The sequence below is a fragment of the Chiloscyllium plagiosum genome, unplaced genomic scaffold (genome assembly GCF_037043375.1).
Source record: "Chiloscyllium plagiosum isolate Xiang-an unplaced genomic scaffold, Cpla_swu_hap1 HiC_scaffold_4, whole genome shotgun sequence".
In the NCBI taxonomy this organism is placed as follows: Eukaryota; Metazoa; Chordata; class Chondrichthyes; order Orectolobiformes; family Hemiscylliidae; genus Chiloscyllium; species Chiloscyllium plagiosum.
The window spans coordinates 37295428-37321279 of record NW_028270142.1 but is presented as its reverse complement, the minus strand read 5'-3'; the positions used below and the strand labels follow the sequence as shown (position 1 = coordinate 37321279).

At 39.6% G+C, this 25852-nt stretch overlaps 1 protein-coding gene across 6 annotated transcripts in view; it reads left to right on the top strand.

Moving 5' to 3' along the window:
• pde1ca (phosphodiesterase 1C, calmodulin-dependent a) overlaps positions 1 to 25852 on the top strand; it is a 653944-nt gene that overhangs the window by 528675 nt on the left and 99417 nt on the right. For all 6 annotated transcript variants that reach the window (XM_043688810.2, XM_043688815.2, XM_043688812.2 and 3 more), the window contains 4 exons: positions 6512 to 6613; positions 14453 to 14573; positions 17586 to 17667; positions 25138 to 25258. In XM_043688810.2, coding sequence (XP_043544745.1) covers positions 6512 to 6613; positions 14453 to 14573; positions 17586 to 17667; positions 25138 to 25258 — 426 coding nt within the window. The remainder of the gene's footprint in view (positions 1 to 6511; positions 6614 to 14452; positions 14574 to 17585; positions 17668 to 25137; positions 25259 to 25852) is intronic.

The following is a 25852-nucleotide window of genomic DNA, read 5'->3' as shown; positions in this document are numbered from 1 at the left end:
CAGGAAGAAATTAAGGCTTTGGTGATAGTGCAAAAAGAGGGAGGTTCAATCGAGGCATTCAAGAGGGAATTGAGTTGTTATCCGAAAGGAAGAATTGCAGGATATAGAGGATAAAGAGGAGGGTGGCACTCAGCAATGGCTTATTCAGAAAACTAACACAGATTTAGTGGACCAAATGGCCTCTTTCTGTCCCATAATAATTTGAGATTCTGTGAACAGATGAATATATTTAACTGGAAGATTGGCACGTGAATTAGGGAGAAGGGGAGAGAGGATTACAATAATCAAATTTGATGAGAAAAGATATGAGGAAGCTCATGTGGAGCATATCAGTGTAGGAAATATTAGACCTTTAAGGATAAATGAAAACAGTTCCACAATTGGCTGACAGCAAGAGGTGCTCAGTTGACTTTGTATTTAAGAGCTTTGTCAGTGGAGGTGTTGGCCTTTGGATAGGACAGTGGTCAAGAGTAAAACTTGTAGATTTCCAATAAAACTCCTTGCAAATTTCTGAAGTCTTTTGCTGCCTTATTCAACAAATGGATATTGGTCTGCTGCATAAAGAATGGCATGGATCATTTGGGTTGAATGGCCTGTTCTGTGCAGTTTATCCTATGTTAGCCCCTGTGGCCTGTGCACCTGCTTATTCAATGTACGCGTCATTCTCTCACCTTCCACTGTGTGTCAGCCAACCCACCACACAGCTTCAGCCGTAGACATGTAGGTTTGTGGCATTTCCAGTCAAGTTCAAATTGGGCTATCCAGCAATTAGGCATAAATTTGCATGCAAAAACTCTCAAAGTAGCATAGGCTCATTTAGCAATATTTCAACCTTTCACCAAAATAACAGTCTCCCCATCTTGATTTATAAGATAATTAACTGAATGAATGAATATTTTGCACTGTGTATATTGGGCAATATTGCATTTCTCAAACTTTGTGTGCACTATATGGGCTCACTGGTTGTAAGGCAGTCAGTTAAAATTAACTAGAGAGTGCAAGTGAGAATTTTGAGAGCTAACTGACTGCCCCATCGTTACAAATATGTTTATGAATAATTATAGGCAGTGCTCAATCTTAGTCCATTGCAGGCCTCTAGAATTTTCTTTCTGGACCACTCAGAACTAATTCTCAACTCTGTTCATGACTTTTGTTTCATTCGGATTCAATGAAACTCATTCGACATCCTGATTTTAGGCTAATGCAGGATACATGCTAAAAATCGAAGGTTCCATTAACAAGTATGACAAAATATTTCAGGACAAAAATAGATAAAGTGGAGGTTCTTAATTGGTGGCATTGCTCGAAGGAGGTGAGGTGGGGGACAGTGCTCCAGAGAGAATGTTCCAGCAGGGGAAGTTGAATGGCCAAAATAAGAAGAGACAGCAACTGAGTCTGGTAGACATAGACATTATCGGCCACTTAAGGCACATGGGAATTTTCCAAGGAAGAATGATGGAAGGCAGTAAAAGGTAAATGGCACATTGATAAAATGGTTATGGGGATAGAGAGACCTGAGGCTTTATACATTGTAATCTTTGAAGGTAACAACACAAATTGAGAAAGCTGTTAAAACACTATAAAAGCTACTCTGTTATAAACAGAGGTATAATGGTTGATTTTGAGGAAAGGATGAAAACAGATGCTAACTGGGTGCTGTGCTAATGAGATGTGTCTGTTTAAACGTCTTGCCCTGGTGATAAACTTTGGGGCTAAGTGGTGATTACCATAGCTCAAATATGCTTGGAAGGTACCAAAGTAGGCATCTGCATGTTTGGCATCAAGTGCAAAATAAAGCAATTTCCCTGAAATGAAGGAATGGAGCACAGTTACAAATTACCTTGGGGTATGTCTTGGAGGAGAATTTATAGGCAGTAGTGTTCCCATGGATTCGCTGCTATTATCCTTCAACGGTCACGGGTTTAGAAAGTACTGTTGAAGGAGTCTTGTGGAGTTGCTGCAGAGAAGGTATATGTTGCTACCACTGTGGTAGGAAGGATTGAATGGTGAAGGTGGTAGAAGGGATGTTTTATTATGGATGTAAATCTTTGTCAGTATTTTTGGCTGCATTAATGAAAGTATTTGGAGACTAATCCACCATAGCTCTGATTTAGAAAAGAAAATATGAATAGGCATGAGCCATCTGGTCATTCAAACCTGTTCCTGCTTTTAACAAGAGGTCAGAAGAATTACTTATTGCTATTCATTTGCCCAGGAAAAAAATGACACTTTCTTTCCACATGCTGGGCCCAGTCTTCAATGGCAGGATCAAATGAATCAAGCTTCCCAAATAAAGGCATAATGCTAGAAAAGCTTATCCCAACTCAAAGACAACTGTTGAATGAATTGTTTTCAGGAGCGTATTGTTTATCTCATTGCCACTGAAGTAACTCCACGGAAGCTGATATCGATCATCAAAGCACTCTTTTTTTATACACATGCAAAGTACATGACCTGACCAGCTAGTCCCTACAGTGAGGAGAATCCCTGAGACTTGCTTATACCTATCAGCCCAGACTCCCTGATCAGCCTGGGTTAACAGCCCCAGTCAGGGAACTCACACTCAGTGATATCCACCTGGCTGACCTCGTTCCAATCACTACACACACCATTCCCATTGTTCCCTTTAATCCTAAGAGCTATATGTGTCCTCCTTGAAAACATTCAATGTTTTGGCCTCAACTGATTTATGTGGCAGAGAATTCCATAGGCTCACCATGCTCTGGGTGAAGACATTAATCCTTACCTCACTTCCTGGTCATACGTAAGTCCTGCCATCATCCTATCATCCCAAGAACAGTCCGGCAAACCTTCCACGCACTCCGTCCACAGCCAGCACATCCTTCCTCAGTTAAAGGAGACCAAAACTGCACACAGTATTCCAAGTGTGGTCTCACCATGGCCCTGTACAATTGCAGTGGGACATTCCTGCTTCTGTATTTGAATCCTCTCCCTGTGAATGCAAACAAGGCATTTACTTTCTTCCCTGCCTGCTGTACCTGGTATGCATACTTAATGTAACTGGTGTACAAGAACATCCAGTCTTGTTGCACGTCCCCTCTTCCCAATCTGTCATCATTTAGCTAATAATCTGTCTTCCTGTTTTTGCCACCAAAGTGGATAACTGCTTATTTATCTACAGTATATTTCATCTGCCATGCATTTACCCACTCACTCAACTTGTCCAATCACACTAAAACATCTGTGCATCCTCCTAATAGTTCATGCTCCCAGAAAGCTGTGCTGTCTGCAAGCTTTCAGAAATTATAGTTAGTTGCCACATCTAAATCATTAATATATATTGTGATCAGCTGGCACTGATCCTTGTTGTACGCTACTGGTCACCGGCTAACAGTCGGAAAATGACCTGTTTATTTCTACTGTTCATTTCCTGTCTGCCAATTAATTGTCTACCCACGTCAGTACACTAACCCCAATCCCATGATAACCTCTCTGTAGGACCTTATCAACTTCTGAAAGTCCAAATAAATCTCATCTACTGATTCCCCCAATCGATTCTTCTAGTTACATTCACAAAAAATTCCAATAGATTTGCCAAGTATTGTTCTCTTTGGTAAGTCCATGCTAACTTTGTTCAATCCCAGCACTGTTTTCCAAGTGCTCTGCTATTAAATCTTTTATAAAGGACTTTAGCATTTTCCTTACTGTCAGTGTCAGGCTACCAGTTTATAATTTTCTATTTTCTCTACCTCCTTTTTTAAATATGGAGTTATATTAGCTAACCTCTAATCCATAGGAAGTGTTCCATTGTCTACAGAATCTTGAAAGAGATCACTAGCCACTTGATCAAATGTTGCCTTCAATGGTGATCATTCTCACTATACCTCTTGAGTTCAACCATTTTTTTTCTCCATTGCACTAAAATTATAATGAGGTCAAGAGCTGAATGACCCTGAAGAAACCCAGACAAGTTATTGCTGTGTACATACTCCTTGATAGCATTGTTGGTGACACCTCCTATTACTTTACTATTTTTGAGTGAGAAACTGCTGGAAGGGTAATTGACAGGATTAGATTTATCTTGTTTTATTTTATGGACAGAACATACTTGGACAATTTTCCACACTGTTTAGGATTTGAAAGTGGTGGAGCTGTATTGAAACAACTTGGCTGGCGCCTGGCTAGTCCTGTCAAGGAAGTCTTCAATATTATGTTGAAGGTGAGGAGGTGATGCCCTCGTTGTATAATGACTAGACTATTAATCCACAGATGCAGGTAATGTCTGGGGACCTGGGTTCAAAGCTAACCTCAGTAGGTGTAGAATTTAATAATAATAATGAAAATATGGAATTAAGAGTCTGGATAACCATAGATCCATTGCAGATTGTTAGGAAAATCCCATTTGGTTCATTAATGTCTTGAGGGAAGGAAACTGCCATCCTCACCTGGTCTGGTCCACACGTGACTCCAGATCCACAGCAATGTGTTGATTCTCAACTGTTCTGTAGGTGAAAAATCCTTGCTGTTAAAAGAAAATTATCAGAACCCATAGCCTTTGCTGTATCTGGTGCTTTTGCTGTTTCTTTCTATAATCTGGAATAATTAAAATGGCTGAAGACTGGCATCTGCTTCTAACATAGAAGAGAACTTATACATCAGCTCCTCAGCTGAATAATTTACTAATCAGCAGGAGTTTTACCATTTGGTACAACTTGCTGAGGATATGTGTCGTGTGTAGGCCAGATTGGATGAGGACAGCAGATTTCTTCTCGTGAAAGACTTTCATGAATGAGTTAGATTTTTATGCCAATCTGAAAGATTTATTGCTGGTATCGCATTTTTATTCCAAATTCACTCATTAGTAGAATTTAGATGAGATTGAATAAACCCCAAATACATTTCCAAAATCAGTTTTTTTTACAAAATGTCAGATTGAAAATATACTGCAATGATGGAGTTCAAATCTTATCAATAAGACATTGAATCATGGTCTCATTTACTTTCTCATGTGGATGTAAAAGATCCAGTGCTACTCCTTCAAAGAAGAGCACTGAGTTATCGGCAGTGTCCCAGTCAATATTTATCCTTTAATCAACGTCACAAAAAAAGGTAGTGAGCTTACCGTGTGTAAATTGGTTGCCACATTTCCTGTGTTGCAGCAGTGACTAGACTTCAAAAGTACTGAATTGACTGTAAAGTGTTTCGCAATGTCCAATGGTTGTGAATGTAAAAGCCTTTTACGTTTTGCTGGAGCCTGTTATTTCTCCCCGTCTATGTGATCATATTAAGTAACAGAGGAACAGGTGCTGCTACAATGGGAGAAAGGGCTTGGTTGATACTCTGCTTATGTTGTGCTCAGTCATACGGGGAATTTGGACATATTGCTGTTCACTGGCTATGTAAGTTTGTATTGGGGGTGTGGTGATTTTTCAGCCTGAGGTTTGGTGTGTGGGGTTAGGGCAAAGTGCTATTGATTCATGGAGAAGAGATAGTATTAGAAGTACTGCAGGTAGTTCTTCTACAACACAATGGTTGTATTCTTGTGCAACCCCGTGTTATAGAAAAATCGCGCTTTAGAAACAGCAGCGGCATGGTGGCTCAATGGTTATCACCACTGCTGCCTCACAACGCCAGGGACACAGGTTTGATTCCAGCCTTAGGTGACTGTCTGTGTGGAGTCTCCCTGTGTCTGCGTGTATTTCCTCCCATCGTGCAAAGATGTGCAGTTTAGGTGGATTGGCCGTGGTGAATTACCCACAGTGTCCAGGGATGTGTAGGTTAGGATGGATTAGCCATGGGCAATGCAGGGTTACAGGGACAGGGTAGGGTGTTGGTTCTGGGTACTGTGCTCTTTGGAGAGTTGGTGTGGACATGTTGGGCTAAATGGCCTGCTTCCACACTGGAGGAACTCTATAAAGTGTTGGTGGTGTAATCATGTTACAGCCAACACACGTTTTAAAAATTCGCGCTTTAGGTACAGTGTCCCCAATTCGTCAATCACATTATAGCAAATTCGCATTAACAAAACCCATGTTTTAGCAGAACGCCCTGTACTTAGTGAGTAAGGGGTGATTTCTTTTTTCTATCGTTATAAGTTGCATTGATAGGATTCCCTTCAATAATGTTGAACCACTGCTAATTTGTAAACTGAGTGAAAGTCATGAAGAATTGTGGAAAATTGAAATCTTAAGAACTGCTCATGGAGTTCTTTCAAGTTGGCTGTCAGGTGTACTTAAGCATGCTGCGGTTATTTAGCAAATGTTTTTGAAAGCAAAATTAATTGAGAACTTCTCTCTGTAATTGAAAAAAATAATACCTCATCATTCATCCTGTAACAATATTTAATTTATATACAGAGGTTAATCTTCTATTTCATTACTTCAAATAATGTATGATACTTGAGAATAAGACACTGAGTGACTTTGGCGAAAGAAAACATTGACCTTTTGAGGTGAATGCTGCATGCCAAAATTTTGAAATGTTAAAACAATTAGCTTGTTTTATTGAATTTGTGAGAAGAATCTCATGATTTGTCTGTTATTCTCCAAAGGGAACTGCGAGCCTTGGTAATTGAGATGGTGTTGGCGACTGACATGTCTTGCCATTTTCAACAAGTCAAAGCTATGAAGAATGCATTGCAGCAACCTGAAGGGTGAGTCATCTCTTTCAGCCATCAGAAAATCTGATGAAAAGTCATTTGTGTCTAGTGCATTAACTGCTGTATATTTGCTTATTCATAGCTAATGTTAAAACTGCATAAGCCTTGTCCTACATCATGAATAGCTAATACTGCTGAAAATTAAAACAAGAAGTTTGAACAGCTCTTCAGGAAGTTTTACTGATCATTGCTGAATGATCCTGTTGTAGAAAGTAACTACCACAGGAGACCTGACAGGAACATTTAAACCGTATCATTGTCACAGTGATGTTGTAGGCTGTCACAGAAAGGTATCCAGTCCTGATTTTGTAGCAAAGACCAGGCCATGGCAAATTTTTTTTTCCATCTATTTAAATGAATAGCACATTCCAATTTAAAAAAGTACTGCAGATGCTGACGAAGTGAAATTAAAACAGAAAGTGCTGGAGAAACCCAGCAGGTCTGGCAGCATCTGTGAAAAGAGGACTGATAAATTCTGTGTTACGATCGAGCCCTCCACATCACCTGATGAAGGAGCGCCGCTCCGAAAACTAGTGTGCTTCCAATTAAACCTGTTGGACTATAACCTGGTGTTATGTGATTTTTAACTTTGTGAAAAGAGGAACAGAGTTAATGTTCTGAGTCAAACAATTCCAAAGAACAGCCAAGTGCACTTAAAAAGTTAACTTTGTTTCTCTCTTTGCCATATATGCAGGATTTCTCCAGCACTTTCTGCTTTTATATAACATAAATGAATAAAATTCTGTTTACTATTAAATTATTTAAAGTAATACTATAGATGCATTTAAGGGGAAGCTAGCTAACCAATTTTCAATGAAGATTCAATGAAGTAGGCAAGGAGGAAAGTAATGTGGAGCAACATACCAGCTGAGAGCAATTGTGCTGCTTGGTTTGTTTCTATGTTGTAAAATTGATGTTTAAAGCAACTGGCAAAAGAAACAATGGAGACATGAGGAAAACCTTCTTAATTCAGTGAGTGATTAGAATCCAAAGTGCACTTTTTGACTGTAGTGAGGTGGATCCATGAAAGGCATTCAAGAAGGAATTGGATTGTTTGGATTGTTAGATCAGATATCATGAAATGGTTGGAAGCACTAGATACTGCTAACAACATTTGGCCCTGGCAACATTCTGGCAATTGTACTGAGCAGTTGTGTTCTAGAACTTACTGCTCGCCCCAGCCAACCTGCTCCAACACAGCTATAACATTGACATCTGCCCAACAAAGTGCCTCGGAAAACTCTGTACACAAAGAAGGGCAAATCCAACCTGGCCCATTTCCGTCCCATAAGTCTACTCTTGACCATCACAAAAGCGATGGAAGGTGTCATCAATAGTGCTATCAAGCAGCACCTGCTTATCTATAACCTGCTCACTGATAGAGGACGTGGTGGAGGCTGATACAATTACAACATTTAAAGGGCATTTCAATGGGTATATGAATAGGAAGTGTTTAGAGGGATATGGGCCAAGTGCTGACAAATGTTAATTTAGGATATCTGGTTGGCATTGGCAAGTTGGACTGAAAGGTCTGTTTCCATGCTGTATATCTCTATGATTGTATGATGCCCAGTTTGGGTCCTGCCAGTGCCACTCAGCTCCTGACCTCATTACAGCCTTGGTTCAAACGTGAACATAAGAGCTGAGTTCACGAGGGGAGGTGAGAATGACAGCCCTTGATGTCAAGGCTGGATTTATCCAAGTGTGAAATCAACGAGCCCTAACAAAAATCAAGTCAGTGGGAATGAGGGAATACATTCTCCAATGTTTAGAGTCATATTTGGCACATAGAAAGAAGGCTGTCATTATCGGACGTCAGTCACCTAAACTCCGGGACATCGCTGCAGAAGTTCCTCAGGGTAAGGCCCAACCATCTTCAACTGCTTCACCAATGACCTTTTTTCTACCATAACGTCAGAAGTGAGGATTTTTGTTCAATGATTGCACAATGTTTAGAACTATTTGTGATTCTTCAGATGCTGAAGCAGTCTATATTTAAATGCAACATGATCAGGACAATATTGAGGCTTGGAAAACTGGCAAGTAACATTCTCGTGACAGAAATGCCAGGCAATGACCATCTCCGTTAAGAGACAATCTGACCATTACCCCTTGGCATTCAGTGGTGTTGTCGTCATTGTCAGCATCTGGGGAGTTACCATTGACCGAAACTGAACTGGACTTATCACATAAACACAGCACCAGCACAGGTCAGAATACTGCAGTGAGTAACTCACCTCCTGAAGCCCATTTACAAATCATAAGTCAGGAGAAGGGTAGAACTTACACAATTAATGTGAGGGCCCTGGGTAGTGTTGTAGAACAGAGACACCTAAGGGTTCAGGTGCATCATTCTTTGAAGTTTATATCACAGGTGCTCAGGGGGGTTAATGCATTTAGCACACTTGCCTTCATTCCTCAGACCTTTGAGTATAGGAGTGGGGATGTGATGTTAAGGCTGTACAGGACATTGGTGAAGTCACTTCTGGGAGTACTGTGTACAGTTCTGGTCAGCCTGCTATAGGAAGGATATTATTAAATCGGAGACAGTTCAGAAAACATTTACCAGGATGTTGCCGGGAATGGAAGGATCGAGTTCCAAAGATAGGCTGGATCTTTTTTTTTTGCTGGAGCGTAGAAGGTTGAAGGATGACCTTGTAGAGGTTTTTAAAACTATGAGGGACGTGGATAAGGTGAATAGCAAGGGTCTGTTATGGAAAATAGGAGATATCAAAACGAGAGGGCATATTTTTAAGGTGAGAGGAGAGAGATTTAAAAAGAGCATGAGGGCAATTTTTTGGATTTGGAGTGAACTTCCAGAAGAAGTGGTGGATGCAAACACAGCTACAACACTTAAAAGTCATTTGGGTAAGTACATGAGTAGGAAAGTTTTAAGGGATATGGGCCAAATGTAGGCAAGTGGGGCTAGTCTGGTTTGGGAACAAGGTTGGCATGGACTAGTTGGACTGAAGGGTCTGCTTCTATGCTTTATAACTCTATGACTCTGTGAGTGTGATGGAATACTCTCCACTTGCCTGGATGATTGCACTTCCAATAACACTCTAGAAACTTGACACCATCCAGGACAAAGCAGCCCGATGGACTGACACCGTATCCACATATGTTCAATCACTTCTTCTTAATATCGGAAAGATGTGAAACTTGAAAGGGTTCAGAAAAAAATTTAGAAGGATGTTGCCAGGGTTGGAGGATTTTAGCTATAAGGAGAGGTTGAATAGGCTGGGGCTGTTTTTCCTGGAGCATCGGAGGCTGAGTGGTGACCTTATAGAGGTTTATAAAATCATGATGGATAGGATAAATAGACAAAGTTTTTTCCCTGGGGTGGGGGAGTCCAGAACTAGAGGGCATAGGTTTAAGGTGAGAGGGGAAAGATATAAAAGAGACCTCAAGGGCAACTTTTTCACGCAGAGGGTGGTACATGTATGGAATGAGCTGCCAGAGTAAGTGGTGGAGGCTAGTACAATTGCAACATTTAAAAGGCATCTGGATGGGTATATGAATGGGAAGGGTTTGGAGGGATATGGGCCGGGTGCTGGCAGGGGTGTCTAGATTGGATTGGGATATCTGGTCGGCATGGACGGGTTGGACTGAAGGGTCTGTTTCTGTGCTGTACACCTCTATGACTCTGTGACTCTATGACTCCATCAGCGATGCTCAGCAGCAGCAGTGTGTACTATCTACAAGATGCACTAATGAATTTGCCAAAAATCTTTAGAGAGCATTTTCCAAACCCACAGCCACTTCCATCTAGAAGGACAAGGGCAGCAGACACATGGGCACACCACCACCTACAAGTTTCCCTCCTAGCCACACACCATCCTGACTTGGAAATATATCACTGTTCTTTCACTGTTGCTAGATCATAGAATTCCCTCCCTCGACATTATGGCTCTATCTGCAGCACATGTACTGCAGTGGGTTAAGAAGGCAGCTCACCATTGTCTTAAGGTCAACTAGAGATGGGCAGTAAATGGTGACCCAGCCACACACTGAGATTTACATCTTTGAGGCCCCCAAGACAGAGATATGCAGAACTGCACACATTATACTGCCAATCAGACTGGGCACCTTTTATTTTTATTCATTCACATGACGTAGGTATCGTTGTTTAGGCCAGTCTTTAATGGCAATCCTTAATTACCCACAGGGCAGTTACAAGTCAACCACAATGCTGTGGATCTAGCGTCATATGAATGCCAATAGATGTTAGTGAACCAGATGGGATTTTTATGACAATTGACAGGGATGTGGTCACTATTAAATCATCTCTTTATTTCAGATTTTATTGAAATCAAATTTTACCATCCCACCTTGGTGGGATTTGAACCTGTGTTCCCAGAACATTAGCTGAAGTTCTGGATTGCTAATCTAGCGATATTACCACTATACGACTGCCTCCCGTTGAATTTGTGCAGCTGCTTTCTGCCAGGAAGTCAATCTTCTATCCATGCTAACATGTCACTCACTGCTTCATTTTATTTTCCATAATCTTTGATGTGTCACTTTATCCTCAGTGCATTTTACTCCTGCACAGATTTCCAATAAATTGATTAAAGATGATATCCATTTGGTGAAACCATGCTAACTCTTCCAGATTACTTTGATTTTTTTTTCAAGTGTTCAGATGGTAATCCCTATAATGATTGATTCCAACACTTTCCCCATGACAGACATGAAACTAACTGTTTGCGTCCCTCCTTTCCTGAATAAATTTGCTACTTGCTAATGCAGTGAAACCTTTCGTGAAAAGAGGGATTTTTTGCAAGTTAACATCCACTACCTCATTATCATTGACAATTAGACTTGTCGACTCACAGCTCTATTAGTTTGCTCAATACCATTTTGCTCATACGTCCATAGTCTGTCGGAGCCAAAGTAGGCCATTTGACTCATTGAATAGACTCTGCTATTCAATGCAATCCTGGATGATCTGATCTGATCATCCTTGGATCTTTTTGTGTCTTGTCCCCTTAACCCTTAATTCCCTGAATAATTAGACATTTGTCTAACTCAGCCTCGAATATACTTAGTGATCCATCCTTGACAGCCCTTTGCAGTAAAGAATTCCACAGATTCACCATCTTCTGAAAGAAAAAAAATCTCCTTATTTTTGCCTTAAACTCCTAACTCTGAGATTATGCTCTCTGATTCTAGACTGTCCCATAAAGGGGAACAACCTTTAAGATCTACCCTGTCAAGCTCCCTCAGTATCTTATATATTTCAACTAGATCTTCTCTCATTCTCCTAAACTGCAAAGAGCACAACCTACTCAACCTCTCCTTGTAAGAAAGTCTCTCCATACCTGGGATTAATCTACTGTATCTTTTTTGACTTGTGACCAATGCTAGTAATTACAATTTCACTAAATTTCTTGCCACCTCCTGATTTGCAGCAGTTACTGAAGTGTTTTTTTTTTCCTGTATTCTCTGTAGTTCGATAATATATCATTGAGACATTCTATTTTAAGAAGAACTGAATATAACTAATTTGCTTTGCCAGAGGGACACAAGCAGAATGGGCCTGCAGCATTGTGAGGATTGCATCTTTGCAGTGTGCCATTAACTGCAGACTCACCACAATGTGGGCACTGCAAGTTAGAGCTTGGACTCGGGAACACAGTCATATAAAATAGACAGTCAACTATTTAGAAGTAACTAGTGCCCTATTGAATCCCTCAATCTGCCTCCACCAGTGCAATACATTGCGTAGTAGCTGGTATGTAAGAGTGAGAAGTAATTCTTTTAATAAATCTCTTGAAAAAGTAGGTAGGAAAGGTGGACACATCATTTTGAGTTGGGGATCCTGTGTGACCATCTTTATATCTCCCCATTTGGCCTTCAAAACCCACTCTACCACCTCACTCATCACCTGTTTCTATATTCCATGTTCCCTCACCACCCAAAACACACACCATATCTCTCTCTATTGGCCACATCCTTTCCATCCATGGCCTTGTCAGTCCCAACAGTACCTACTGCAATCATATTTTGCAGGGCATCTCCAGAGAGTGGTACTTCCTCCCACTAAGGAACATAGGTTTCACACTTACCTAGTTATATTCCCCTGTTATCACTATAAGGTGGCCTTGTTTAAAGTCAATTGGTTTGAAACCAAATTTCATCGGGTGTGTGAGCAGTGAACTCTGTGCTTTATAAAGGTCAACCCATAGGGAAGAAGCAAAGAGGCAGCATCTGTTTGATTAGAGTTGTGGGATAAATAAAGGATGGTCATGTTACTGGCCGTAATCTAGAGGCTTTCTGACAGAGAGCAAGAGATAAGAAAATCTGAAGAGAAATCAAGAAGATTTACAATAACTATCGAATGTTGATATTGAAGGATTTAATTGCTCAAATATTACTTGAGCTGTGACAATTAAACAGCCAAGTTGAGAAATATGTGAGAGTATGAGATGAAGTTAGGAATTTTTGGGATTGAGTAAGATTGGAGGTAAATGATGGGATTGTGGTGCAGTTGATTGGACTTGGCATTTCAAGATGAATTTACTGACCTTGACGTTTGGAATTTACTTTTTACGGTCATCCACTAGTGAAGGGTATATGTTGTTGATTACATTAAGATTGAATGTTATTAATTCCACACATGGATGCTGTTCGTTATTTGGCAATATGGCTATCCAGATTCTTAATCACTTTGACTAATTGTGAATGACAACTTAAAGATGCTGTGACATTTTACTTTAAGCAAGGACCTTTGTATTTCTGAACTCAGTGCAGCATTTATACATATATCAGGACAAATTGTGCCATAGCAGGATATTGAACAAAAGTCTTTTACTAGTTATAATTGTCAAAGCAGGCTGCAACTCTCTATATTTTTATCCATAAAGTTGCAAATATGGGAGCTGGCAACATTATAGTGAAGGAAACTGGCCATGTGAGATCAGAGTGAATAGGACAGCCAACTGTGTATCTCCTTAAGTAATCAGAACAAATGATTGAGGAAGAACTGACAATTCATAATCAGTGTCTGAATTCAATGTCAAATCAAGTCAAGAAGAGAAATAAAGGGAGAGGTAAGATTTATTGAAGAGAAAGATAAAATGAGACAGAAAGGCAAAGTACAATCATCATAAAGTTTTTAATTTTGCATTTTTAAACTGTCCAACAATGAGATCTGAAGGAATGTTACTCCACACTGAGAATAATTAGTTTTCAGTGCCGTAGATGTTGTTTGGTAGTAACTATTTTTATGACATAATTAAAAGTTATTTGCTTTGAAATGACAAGAATTACCCCATCTGTCAAGTTTAATTTGTATTTACTGGGCAAATGAAGTAACTTTGTGCCATTCAACACAATTCAATAGTGAGGCAGACATCAAAATGCCTTTGTGAATATAATTGTGGAGCACTACAACATGGATACCAATTTTTGGATATTTGAGTGATAAAGCATTGCTCCTCATCTGAAGGTGCTGTACTATTCACATATGAATAACAGTAAGTACCATTTGCCTCACCATGATTCCTGTCAGCAAATTCTGGCCAATGTATATTTGTGAAGTGGACTGTCAGGATTTTGCTACCTGTGCTTTATGTAAATTGAGGTATTTTATACACAAAAGATAAAATCACAGATAGCAAAGAAGTGCAGATTATGGGTGAATGATGCTCTGATACAAAGCTTTTCACTGACTGAATTCCTTATATATGTTCACATCAAAAATTAACAGTAATTGATTACCAACAGATGTAATATAATTATATGGACAGTAATCTTTTACCCTCTGATGGCACTCTTTTTGCATTGCCTCAGACTGGTCATTTCTATCATCACTATGTTGATTTGCAGGATTGATAAACCAAAAGCCTTTTCCATGTTGCTGCACACAGCTGATATCAGCCATCCAACGAAAGCCTGGGAGATGCATCATCGCTGGACCATGGCATTGTTGGAGGAATTCTTCAGACAGGTAAGATCTCTAGTCAGCACAGAGTTTTAAAAAAACATTAGACTGACGGGCACTTACGTTTTAACTGAGAGTAATGTTTATATTTGTATAGTGATGGGTCAGCATAACCATCCCCACAGAAGACTGATGAGTGTAGGAGATATTGGGTGAAAAGAAGGTCAAGCCCCTGTGCAATCAGAGAGTTCCAAAATGGATAGAGGCTATTTGGCCCATTGAGTCCACACCAGTGATCAGGCACCTGTCTATTCTCAACCTGTTTTCCAGTAGTTGATCAGGAGCCTTGTGTGGTGTGGCTTCAAATGATCAGCTAAATTAAAGGTTATGATGGTTCCTGCCTTGACCACCCTTTCTGGCAGAGAGTTACAGATATCCATTACGTGAAAAATTCTTTATTAAATCTCCATAAAACCTCCTGCATTTTACTTTAAATCTATGCCCTGCAGTTATTCATCACTCTACTTTGGGAAAGGTTTCCACCAATCTGCCATTTCTGTGCTCAATATAATTATGTACACCTCAATCAGATCCTCTTGAAGCTCTCTCTGCCATAAGGCAAAACAACCTCTAGCCTATTTAGTCTGTCTTTACGGCTGAAACTTTCCAGTCCAAACAATATCTGCATACATTTTCTGTAGGCTTTCTACATGTTGGTGTAAAAAGCTCTTCTGGATATATTTGAAGAATACCACTTCTCTAAGCATTTCAGACTGTCTATCCCATTAATATTGGAGAAATTGAAATCCCCTACAATTATTAATCTATTATTTTTATACTTCTCTGAAATTTGCTAACATATCTACCCTTCTATCTCTTTCTGATTATTTTGGGGACTAGAGTATACTCCCAACAATGTGATTGTTCAATTTTTAATTTTGAGTTCTATTTATATGGCCTCTGTTGAGAATTCTTCTAAGATACCATCCCTTTTGCAATAGTTCACTCATTGATAAATAGTTCAATACCAGCTCTTCTTTTACAACCATCACTTTCATGTCTGAATATGCTATACCTTAGAATATGAGCTGCCTGGCTTGTCCATCCCTAAACTCTTTCTGTGATTGTAATAATGTTGTATTCCCATATGTTAACCACCACCCTCAACCCACCTGTCTTACTTGCATTAAAATAAAAGCTGTCCAACTTTGTCGAGCTCCCTTGTGTCTTATGTTGACCATGTATGTTCTGCGTTCCAGACTGACTTGGCTTTTGTTTTACATTTGCATGATCATCACCCAGTATAGTATCTCCACGTTGTATCCCATTTCCCTGCCAAATTAGTTTAAACTGCCAACAACAGCAATTGCTAGTGTGATTGTAGTTAACATGAAACCCATCACAGAAACTGATTTCGTGATCCAGCAATCTAAAGCCCTCCCTCCTGTACCAACACTTCAGCCACATATACAACTGCTCAATCTGCCTATTCTTATATACACACTCATTTGTAGCACTGGGACTAATCCAGAGGTTACAACTTTTGAGGTCCTCCTTTGCTATCTATTACCTATTTCCCAACATCTTTGCTTCAAGACCTCAACCTCTTTCTATCAATGTTGTTGGAACCAACGTGAACCATGTTCTCTGACTTTGCAGCCAATCACTAACAATGTTGACCCTGAACTTAGGGAGACAACATACCATCCTGGAAACAATCTGCAGCTTCTTGCCTGTACCCCTCACGACTGAGTCTGCTATGACCATAACTCTTCATCTCCACCTGCTCTCCCCTTCCCCATTTGAACTGTGCCCACTCCAGAAGAACTATGAAAATCACAATTTTCCAACACAGAAAGATAGTTCCTGAGTGAAATGTCCTTTTTTTAACACATCAGGTGTCATATGCAAGAGAGTTTTAAAAGTTCTCAAGTCTTTCAGTGAATTAGTGAATGTTTGATTGGGTAGAAATTTGAGGGGATAAGTGAGTTAGCATGTGGGAGCACAAGTGTGATGTTAGTTGAGGGCTTATCAGTTTTGGGGATGGTTATGTTGAGGAAGGTTGGTTGGAAGGACAGTCATGTCGGGTCAGAAAGGCTACGGGTCGGGGACTAGTCATGTCATATCCTTGGGTAGTTGGGTCAATTTGGAGAGGACTGTTGGATTGGGGGAATAGTCAGATCAGCTCAGAGATTTTTTAGAGTGGCAGTTGTGTTGTTCACACTGACCACTTTTGAAATAACCAAGTATTAATCATTGCACTGTTTTCTGGGTAAGTATCCAGACAAGTCCTGTGCATCGAGCCCAAATTTTACGGAGCTTAGTGCGAGAGACAATTGCGGAGGTCAATACAGTGGAAATGACTACTAGAAGTTTGTTTCCTGTGCAATTTTATCACCTATATGTCAGGACTCCTGTTGATCTCTGAATCACATCTTCCTAATTAAGTCGAGATTTAGACCTAATGAAAACCGGAAGATTTAGGCTTTTCCAAAGAATTCTGTATTATTATTTATATGAACAGATGCTTCTACAACAGCTCCCCAGAGTCCTAAAGATTCTGCCTGATCAAGTGTGGTTGTATTTATTAATATCATGCAACAAAAGTTGGTTTTATCTAAGATCAATGCCTTTTCTGTGGATATTCAACTCTCTCCCAGTAATCACTTGGTATGCCTAAAACAAAGAGGATTGATGGCAGTAAATGACTCTGAACAATACCAACCCAGTACCACATTGTGGTAGAGGTGGTTCCGGCAATGGTCATTTGGAAAATGTCACATGATTGCTGTGGTGTTATCTGGCCCCCACTCCAAAAAAAAGGAAATCCAGAAAACCAGAAGAAAAGTAAACAAAAATTAAGCAAGTGAATTTAACATTTCAGGGGCATTACTGCTTTTAGAAGACACATCCAGTCAGCACCTGAAAGTATCAGGAGTGGTTGTTGGGGAAAATACCACAGTGTGCACAAGGCTTAGCAAACTTAGTTTTGCAAGGTTCCTGAGCCTTATTTATGTAATAACATTAGAAACCAACATGAGCAGCTCAATTTCAGTTCTTCATTTCATCTTATTGCAGGGTGACAAAGAGGCTGAACTGGGGCTTCCTTTCTCTCCACTCTGTGATCGTAACTCAACAATGGTAGCTCAGTCCCAAATAGGTAGGACGCTCAAATACAGGTATATCTTTATCAAAAAGGATTCAATGTACAATCTATGGTTAAATTAACAGGAAACAGCTTAAAGCATAATGTCATATATAAGCATCTACTTTTATTGAAAAAAATCGATCATCAGGAAATTCAACTCCATTTCTACTATTCTCCAAATCAGGAACAAGAGCCTGGGCTAGATTTGGAGTCTATTTGAATATCACTGTATGGGAGAAATGAAACGAAACCTGACAAGAACTCCCCTCTGCTTCCTCCATATTGTATTGATGTTTGAAAACAATCTACTGGAATAATTAAAAACTAGTATTTATTGTATTAAAGATAAAAAACAAAATCAAAAAAGACAGAACAATTTACCTTAAGGGGGGAATGAAAGTATGCATTATTACTAGTCAGAAGTTGCAGTATAGAAATGTTATAATGTTAACTTTGGCTTGTTCAAAACTTGTATACTTTTTTCATGGCATTTGATTGATGCTTCAAACATGTGTTATTCACAAATTGTTTATGTATGAGTATATACAGTACAATGGTTTGATCATTCAATTTATTACTGTTGACTGTAGATGTTGATATGGTAATGTAAAACTAAGAAGAAAAGCTGCTGCTCCCTGGAAAGTAATTTTTCGTAATGCACACTTCTTAGGATTTCTACTTCGACATGATTATTTAACATGCTTAATCTAAATTCATCTTCCTCTTACTTCAAAGGATGTACATACTTCTTTCAAATGAGTCTCCATTAAGGTGGAATGTAAAGAAACTTCATGTAAAAATCAAAGATAAGCCTGCCCATAGTCTTACCACACCATACGTCTGCTCTCCCATCAGAGAGATGGATGACTGGTGGTGTCTCAACCTGAGGGTAACCATGTCTCAGGTGAGAGGAGAGCTTAACCCATGCTGCTGGTCTCACTCTGTATCGCAAACCAGGTATCCAGCCAACTGAGCTAAATCCACCCCCTACACCACATTAGAAGAAGAAATGTGTCAGGTCAGTGCTCCCAGTAAAGAATGGGAGCATGTGTTGACAGCCCAGAATTTTCTGCCTGTTAAATTTTATAGATGACAATTCTTGTACGCACTTTCGCCCTGAGAGTGTTGGATGCTACTGACACAGAATTGTCAGGGTAATTGTCCATCAGAATTTTAAACTTAAACTACAATTGCAGTGTAGTCATTCTGTCAGGATATCTGAGGAGTCACAACATGTATGGAGGTGTCATATCCAACCTCCATCTGTCCAGAAACTGAAAGGCTTTGGCAATTATTATGTAATCATGGACCTCGATCCTCACTTAAGTCCACTCTGTAAATGAAAATTTGACATCTGTTGGTCAGCTTTGTAAGATGCTTAGGCTAATGAAATGATTTTATGGTAGGTATACAAATTAAGATTGCTGCTTTAAGTAACAGAATATTTAATCATTTCCTTCAAGTTTCTGACAAATTATTTTTGTATATCAGTCACTGCTAGTTGTTATACACAGAGTCCAAGTCCACACTTTCATTTATCCACATCATATTCTCACCCCACTCAACTTTTTTTTATATCCAAATATTTTACATCTGACATGCAACTGAATATTTATTTTTTCCATCACCAAAAAAAAATAGAACCTGTGGTATCCTTACACCTATTAGCCATCACCAGTGTTTTCTGATTGGTTAATGTACATGCAAAGTCTATTAAGGGCAATCTGAACTGCTAAGGGTGCAGATAAAGTAGGGAGGGAAGGAAGGGGCATTCCTCCATACAGCCACCATCGACTCCCACCCCACTGCCCACTCATTCAATCACTCTCACTTCCATTCAATCACTGATTCATCCAGCCACCCACTCGCCGAAGTATTCACCGAAAGACCTGATTCATTGCAAAACTTGTCTGCTTATGTTAGTTGATGTCATAAAAATGGGGTGTGACCTCTCTTTGCCCAACTTCTGCTGTGTTTGCTGACTCCTCTACTTCAAGGCAGTTTTGATCCTTCACTAGTCGCAGTTTAAAAAAGTAAACGATCTGGGATGTAGAAATCTTCAGACAATGTATTCACCACTGACTGGAAGATTTAGCCCCATTACTTTCCCTTAGGTTTCTTCTCTAGTGATAGTTATTTTATGCCTGTCCCTACCTTGGGTTCCTTGATGATTTAGTATTTTTAGAATGGTATTAATGTCCTCCACCCTGAAGACGGATGTAAGGTACCATTAAACTCCACTGTCATTTCCTGGTTCCTATTTATTATTCCCCAGCCTTGTTCTCTAAGGTGCCTCCATTCATTTTGGCTTCTTCTTTTCCTTTTTGTGTATTTAAATAGGTTTTTACTGTTCATTTGTGTATTTCTTGCTGGTTTGTCCTCATACTTTATTTTCTCATTTTTCTATAGTAATTTTTTGTTGTATTTTAAAACTCCCCCAATCCTCTGGCTGACCACTAATCTTTGCCACAGTATGTGTTTCTTTCTTTCAATTTGATACTATTCTTCACTTCTTTGATTAACCATGGTTGGCTTATCCCTTTAGAATCCTTCTTTTTCAATAGAATATATCTTTGCTATGTGTTATACAATATTTTCTTAAATGTCTGCCATTATTCCGCACTTATTTCTTGCAAAATTCCTTTCCCAGTCTACTCCAGTCATCACAGCCCTCATTCCTAAATCATTATGCTTGTTTAAGTTTAGCAAAGTTGTTTCTGACCCAAGTTTCTCACTCTCAAATTGAATTCTAAGCTTTACAATGTTATGGCCACTCTTTTCTAAGAGCCTTTCACTCTGAAGTCATTTAATAAACCTAACTCATTACATACTGCCAGATCAAAACTATCCTGGTCCCTAATGTGATCAATGACACATTGTTCTACAAAACCATTCCAAACACACACTGTGCGTTCTTCCTCATGGCTACCCTGGACAATTTGATTTTCCCAGTCTACATGAAATCACCGAATAGTAATCTATTGCCTTTTTTTACATATCCTCATTATTTCCTGAATTACAGTACTTTTAATGTTTTGTTACAGACTATTCCTACCAGTGTCTTCCATTTGTTATTTCTTATCTCCACCCACGTGGATTCTACATTATCAAATGCAAGATCATTTCTTGCTATCATACTTATTCCATCTTGTACTAATAAAACCACCCTACCTCTCTTTCCCTCTGTGTCCATATTTTCAAAACTCTACATACCCCTGACTATTTAGTTCACAATTCTGATCTCCTCCTACTCCATGATCAGCTATGAAAACATATCCATTAATCTCTTTTTGTGCTATTCATTCAATACTTGGCACATTTAAGTAAGCAGCTTTTAATTTTGCCTGTTAACAATTTTTCCTCTTTGACTCTAACAACTGTTGATTTCTTGTGCTTGTACATTCTGTTCCATTCTGGCAATCATTACCATACTTTTGTTTTATGAAACTACAGATAACCTCTTCTGAGCACCCCATTTAATTAGTTTAAAGCCCTCTTTCCAGCTTTAATTATTTACATTGCCAAGGCACTGTATCTAGCATGGTTTAAGCTCCCTTCTATCCCAGTTTCCCAGTAGTCAGTGCCCCTGAGCCAAAAACTATTAATCTCACTCCAATCTTTAAGCCAAACATGAATTCCTTGACTTCATTTGCTCTGAGCCAGTTTGACCATGGCTCAGGTAGTAATCCTGAGATTATCAGCTTGGAGATTTGGCTTAATAGTTGAGAGTGTGGTGCCGGAAAAGCAGGTCAGGCAGCATCCAAGGAGCAGGAGAATTGATGTTTCAGACAAGAGCCATTCCAGCATCTGCAGTCCTCACTTTCTCCCGGTTTGGTTTAATACTCTAGCTCTTAACTGTTCATAATCTTACATCAGAACTTCCTCTTCAGTCCTATCAATGCAATTAATCCTAATGTGGACAATGACAATGGGATTCCTCCTCTCCTGCTCTAAACCCGGGGAGAACTTATGACCTATGAGACTGGTGGAGGCAGACATTCTCAATGATTTCCAAAGGAATTTAGATAGCATTTAAGTAAGCAAACTTGCCGATCTAGTAAACCTGGAGTGCAAAAATATATTTGACTGGATTACTGTATACAGAATTGCCTCTCATTCATTAATGAGGGCGAGGATAGAATCTGCCAATGGCTGCTGCTCAGTAACCTCACACAACTTGTGATAGTTTCATATCGTAAATAAGATGTAACATTTGCTCAGTGTCTCAATCCAGATACACACAGGTAGAGCGACCCCAAGCATAAAGAATTGTTTGGATTGTAGGCTTCTTCATAATCTGTCATTGTTCTGATGTGCAAAGGATTCTCGTCTTTCAATGTGCAGCTTTTTTAATGACAGTAGTTTGACCCTCATGAGGTGAATGTCATGTTCTCCTGTAAACCTTCATGACTTCTTCTTTCTGTAACTGCCTTCTGTGGTAAGTTTACCATGAAAAGTCAGTCATTTCCACCATATTTTTTATTTCCTGGATGCAAGGAAGTTTACATTTCTGTTTTATCTGCGGTAGTGTCAGACAGGTCTTTGAGCCAAGCTGTGCTCATTAGAAGGCCTGACTTAGTTCACTGTGACATCAAACTAAATCTCCATGTCATTCTTATCCTTCCTAACCTGGACCACTCATGCCCCCTTCCCTTCATATTTCTGTATCTCCACTGCGTTGTCCCAGGTATTCCCCATGGCCGTTCTCTGTCTGTCCACTATGAAATGCCTTCGGGAGCCATGAAATAACAAGTGTAACACTTTAAAGTGAAAATTTAAAAGAAAACTGCAGTCAAAAATGCATCAAATCATCATTTTATATCATTCTGATTAATGACATATTTAAAGGCAAACATCTATTCCTGCGAACAAATAGGAGGATGAATCCAAGCTGGCCAGTTCTCACCTCATCAGTCTACTCTCGATCATCAACAAAGTGATGGAAGCAGCTGTAAAAAGAGCTACCAAGTGGCACATGGAAAGGACTAGCCTGCTCACTAATGCTTAATCTGGCTTCTGCCAGCTCCTGAGCTCATTTTATAGCCTTGTCCAAACAAAGGGCTGAACTCCAGAAATAAGATGAGAGTGACTACCTTTGACACCAAGGCAACATTTGTGAGATGATATCATCAAGGAGCCCTGGAAAATTTCAGTCAATAGAAATCAGAGATAAACTCTCTGCAAATTGGAATCATACTTAGAACAGAGGTATATGGTTGTAGTTGGAAGTCAATCATCTCAGCTTCAGGACAGCACTACAGGAGTTCCTTATGGTAATATCTCAGGTTCCACCATCTTCAGCTGCTATGTCAATGACTTTCCCTCCAACATAAGGTCAGGGGTGGATCTGTTCACTAATGTTTGCATAATGTTCAGCATGATTTATGACTCCTCAGATAATGAAGCTGACCTTGTCCATATTCAGTAAAACCTACATGACATCCAGATTTGTGCTGATAAGTGTATGTAACATTTGTGCCATACAAATATCAGGCAATGAACATCTCTAACAACAGAGAATTTAACTATCGCCCCTTGATGTTCGATGCTGTTACCACAGCTGAATCAACATCCTGGAGGTTCCATTGACCAGAAACTGAACTAGACCAACCACATAAATTATAGTGCCTACAAGAGCAGGTCAGAGGCTTGGAATTCTGTGGAAAGTAATTCACCTCATCTCTCCGCAATAGCCCTCCATCATTTACAAGGCAGAAGTGCTTGCACTGTTAACTTGTCTACATGGATGCAGCACTAACAGCACTCTCTGCCACCTTTAACATTTACTCCCTTCACCATCGACACACAATGCAGCAGTGTGTATTTATCTACAAGATGTACTGCAGCAATTCATTGAAGCTCCTTTGCAAACTCCTTTCAAACACATGACCATTACCACAAAGTGATAGCAGCAGCTGCATAGGAACACTATAACCTGCACATCCCCTCTTAGCCACTTATAAACCTGACATGGAACTATATTGTCATTCCCTCACTGTTGTTGTGTCAAAATCTACAGTACTGTGGGTGTCCCTATACTCTAAGAACTGCAGCAGGTCAAGAAGATAGCTCACCATTACCACCTTTAAGGTGATTAAGGATGGGCAATATATGCCATGAACAATTTTTGTAAGAAGTTAATCATAGAATCTTTACAGTGTGGAAACTGGCCATTTTGCCTAATAATTCCACACCAAATCTCTGAAGATCATCCCACCCAGACTTGTCCTCCCCTACCCTATCACCTTGCATTTCCAATGGCTAGTCCACCCAACCTACACATCTCTGGACAGTAATGTGCAACTTAGCATGCCCAATCCACCTGACCTGCACATCTTTGGATTGTGGAGGAAACCCACACAGACAGTTACCCAAGGCTGGAATCAAACCTGGGTCCCTGGTGTTGTCAGGCATCAATGCTAACCACTGCACCATCATGCCATGCCACCCTGGCTGTTAAAACAAACCAATACAGCTGACAGACAATGGTGAATGTTGAAACTGAAAGAAAAATGGCCTTTTTTCCTAAGCTACAGCATATAGCCTGTCAATAAAAGCAGGCATGTCATTTTCTTCTTCTCAGGAAAAGTTGCAGACTTTTTCGAATTGAAATGTCTGAGGACTTTTAAATACCATCAGATCATGTGCCAGAGTTCGCATGTAATGTCTTCTATCTTTGAATTTTCACAGTGATACAGATCACTCCCTGGTGTGCACTTGTATGTAGATGCAACCCTTAATTTTTTTTTAACTGAAAGCACAAAAGCTGTCCTCATATTAAATCAACTAAACCGCCTACCCAGTCTGTGACTCATTTGCACAGGCACTCTCTCTCATTATCATACAGAGTGCAGAAGCAAAACGGAACATATTTGGAGACACCATCTACAATACCACACTCAACATGTGGGAAGCAAGAGCAAGAGAATTTCTGACTAATTCAGGGGTAACATTACTGTAATGAAACCTATCATTGACTACACTCCAGGTTTGCTCTCATTAAGCAGAAGTGGGATTTGAATGAGAAAATTTTGAATTCATTAAGAGCTGTGCATGTTTTCTCTATTACAATGTCACATCTCTGATATGCATTTAAAAGAAATAGGTCATCTGTAGGTGCAATATAATAGTTTTGATTCTAAAACACAAGTTTACAACAATCCCATTTCCTAACTTTTAGCAGTCCCATAACGCAACTATGAAATTAAATGGTTCCTTCTCTTAACATCAAGCAAAATACCACCTTGTCACATCTACTCTGAACTGAACGGTACTGTAGAAAATTCAGTCTCTGGAGGATTGGAGGGTTAATGTCTCCCATGCCATCACGAACAAACAATCATGATAATAACATTAATTCAGTGATATTGATTCTTAAAACAAAATACATCTGTGTCAGGTGCAAGAATTGAAGATTTACTCACTTTGAAATTGTTTAAGAAGCATTCATTATTTCTGAAATAATTGCCATGATCTTTCCAGGTTTTATTGACTTTATTGTGGAGCCAACATTTTCCGTTTTGACTGACATGACCGAAAAGATTGTAACTCCCCTTATTGATGAAGCATCCCACTCCAGTGCCAGTGGATTTCGGCGAGCCAGGTTAGTCAGAAACTAAGAATTGAGTCATCTGCTCATTTCCAATGATTGGAAACATTTCAAGAACTGTTCATTTTTATTAATGGTCATCTAGCTCGTGAAACAGAAGAGTATTCCTTCCTTTACAAGCCACTTTCCCAAATTACTGCTGAAATTGGTAAAATGAACTGGCATTCAGTTTAAAGGAGCTTGACTCTGCACTCTTGGGCGCTGCTGGTGAAAATTAATGAAGACACGCGTAGAAAGGGACAGTTTTAAAGTGGAATGGAGGAATTTCCACTCTGATCTGATTGATTTTAAATTGAAAGCATCCAAGGCGTCTGCCTCAAAATATATGGTCTGTTTAAATATGCAGATTGAACTCTAATTTATCACTGGGGTCCCAGTTTAAATTGAAATGTTAATGGTTATGCAATGCTGACTGTCTGGCAAACTAACCCCATGAAGCGCTGTATTTCAGCAAGGTAATTTTAAAACATTTTGGCATTTCCTACAGGCAGCCTCTTTGTAAGGCAGTGGTTCCTGCTGTTTTTGGGGGCCAGTCCACATGGCTCTGAGACATGGATCAGTCATTTCATATTAAGGTCCAGTAAATTT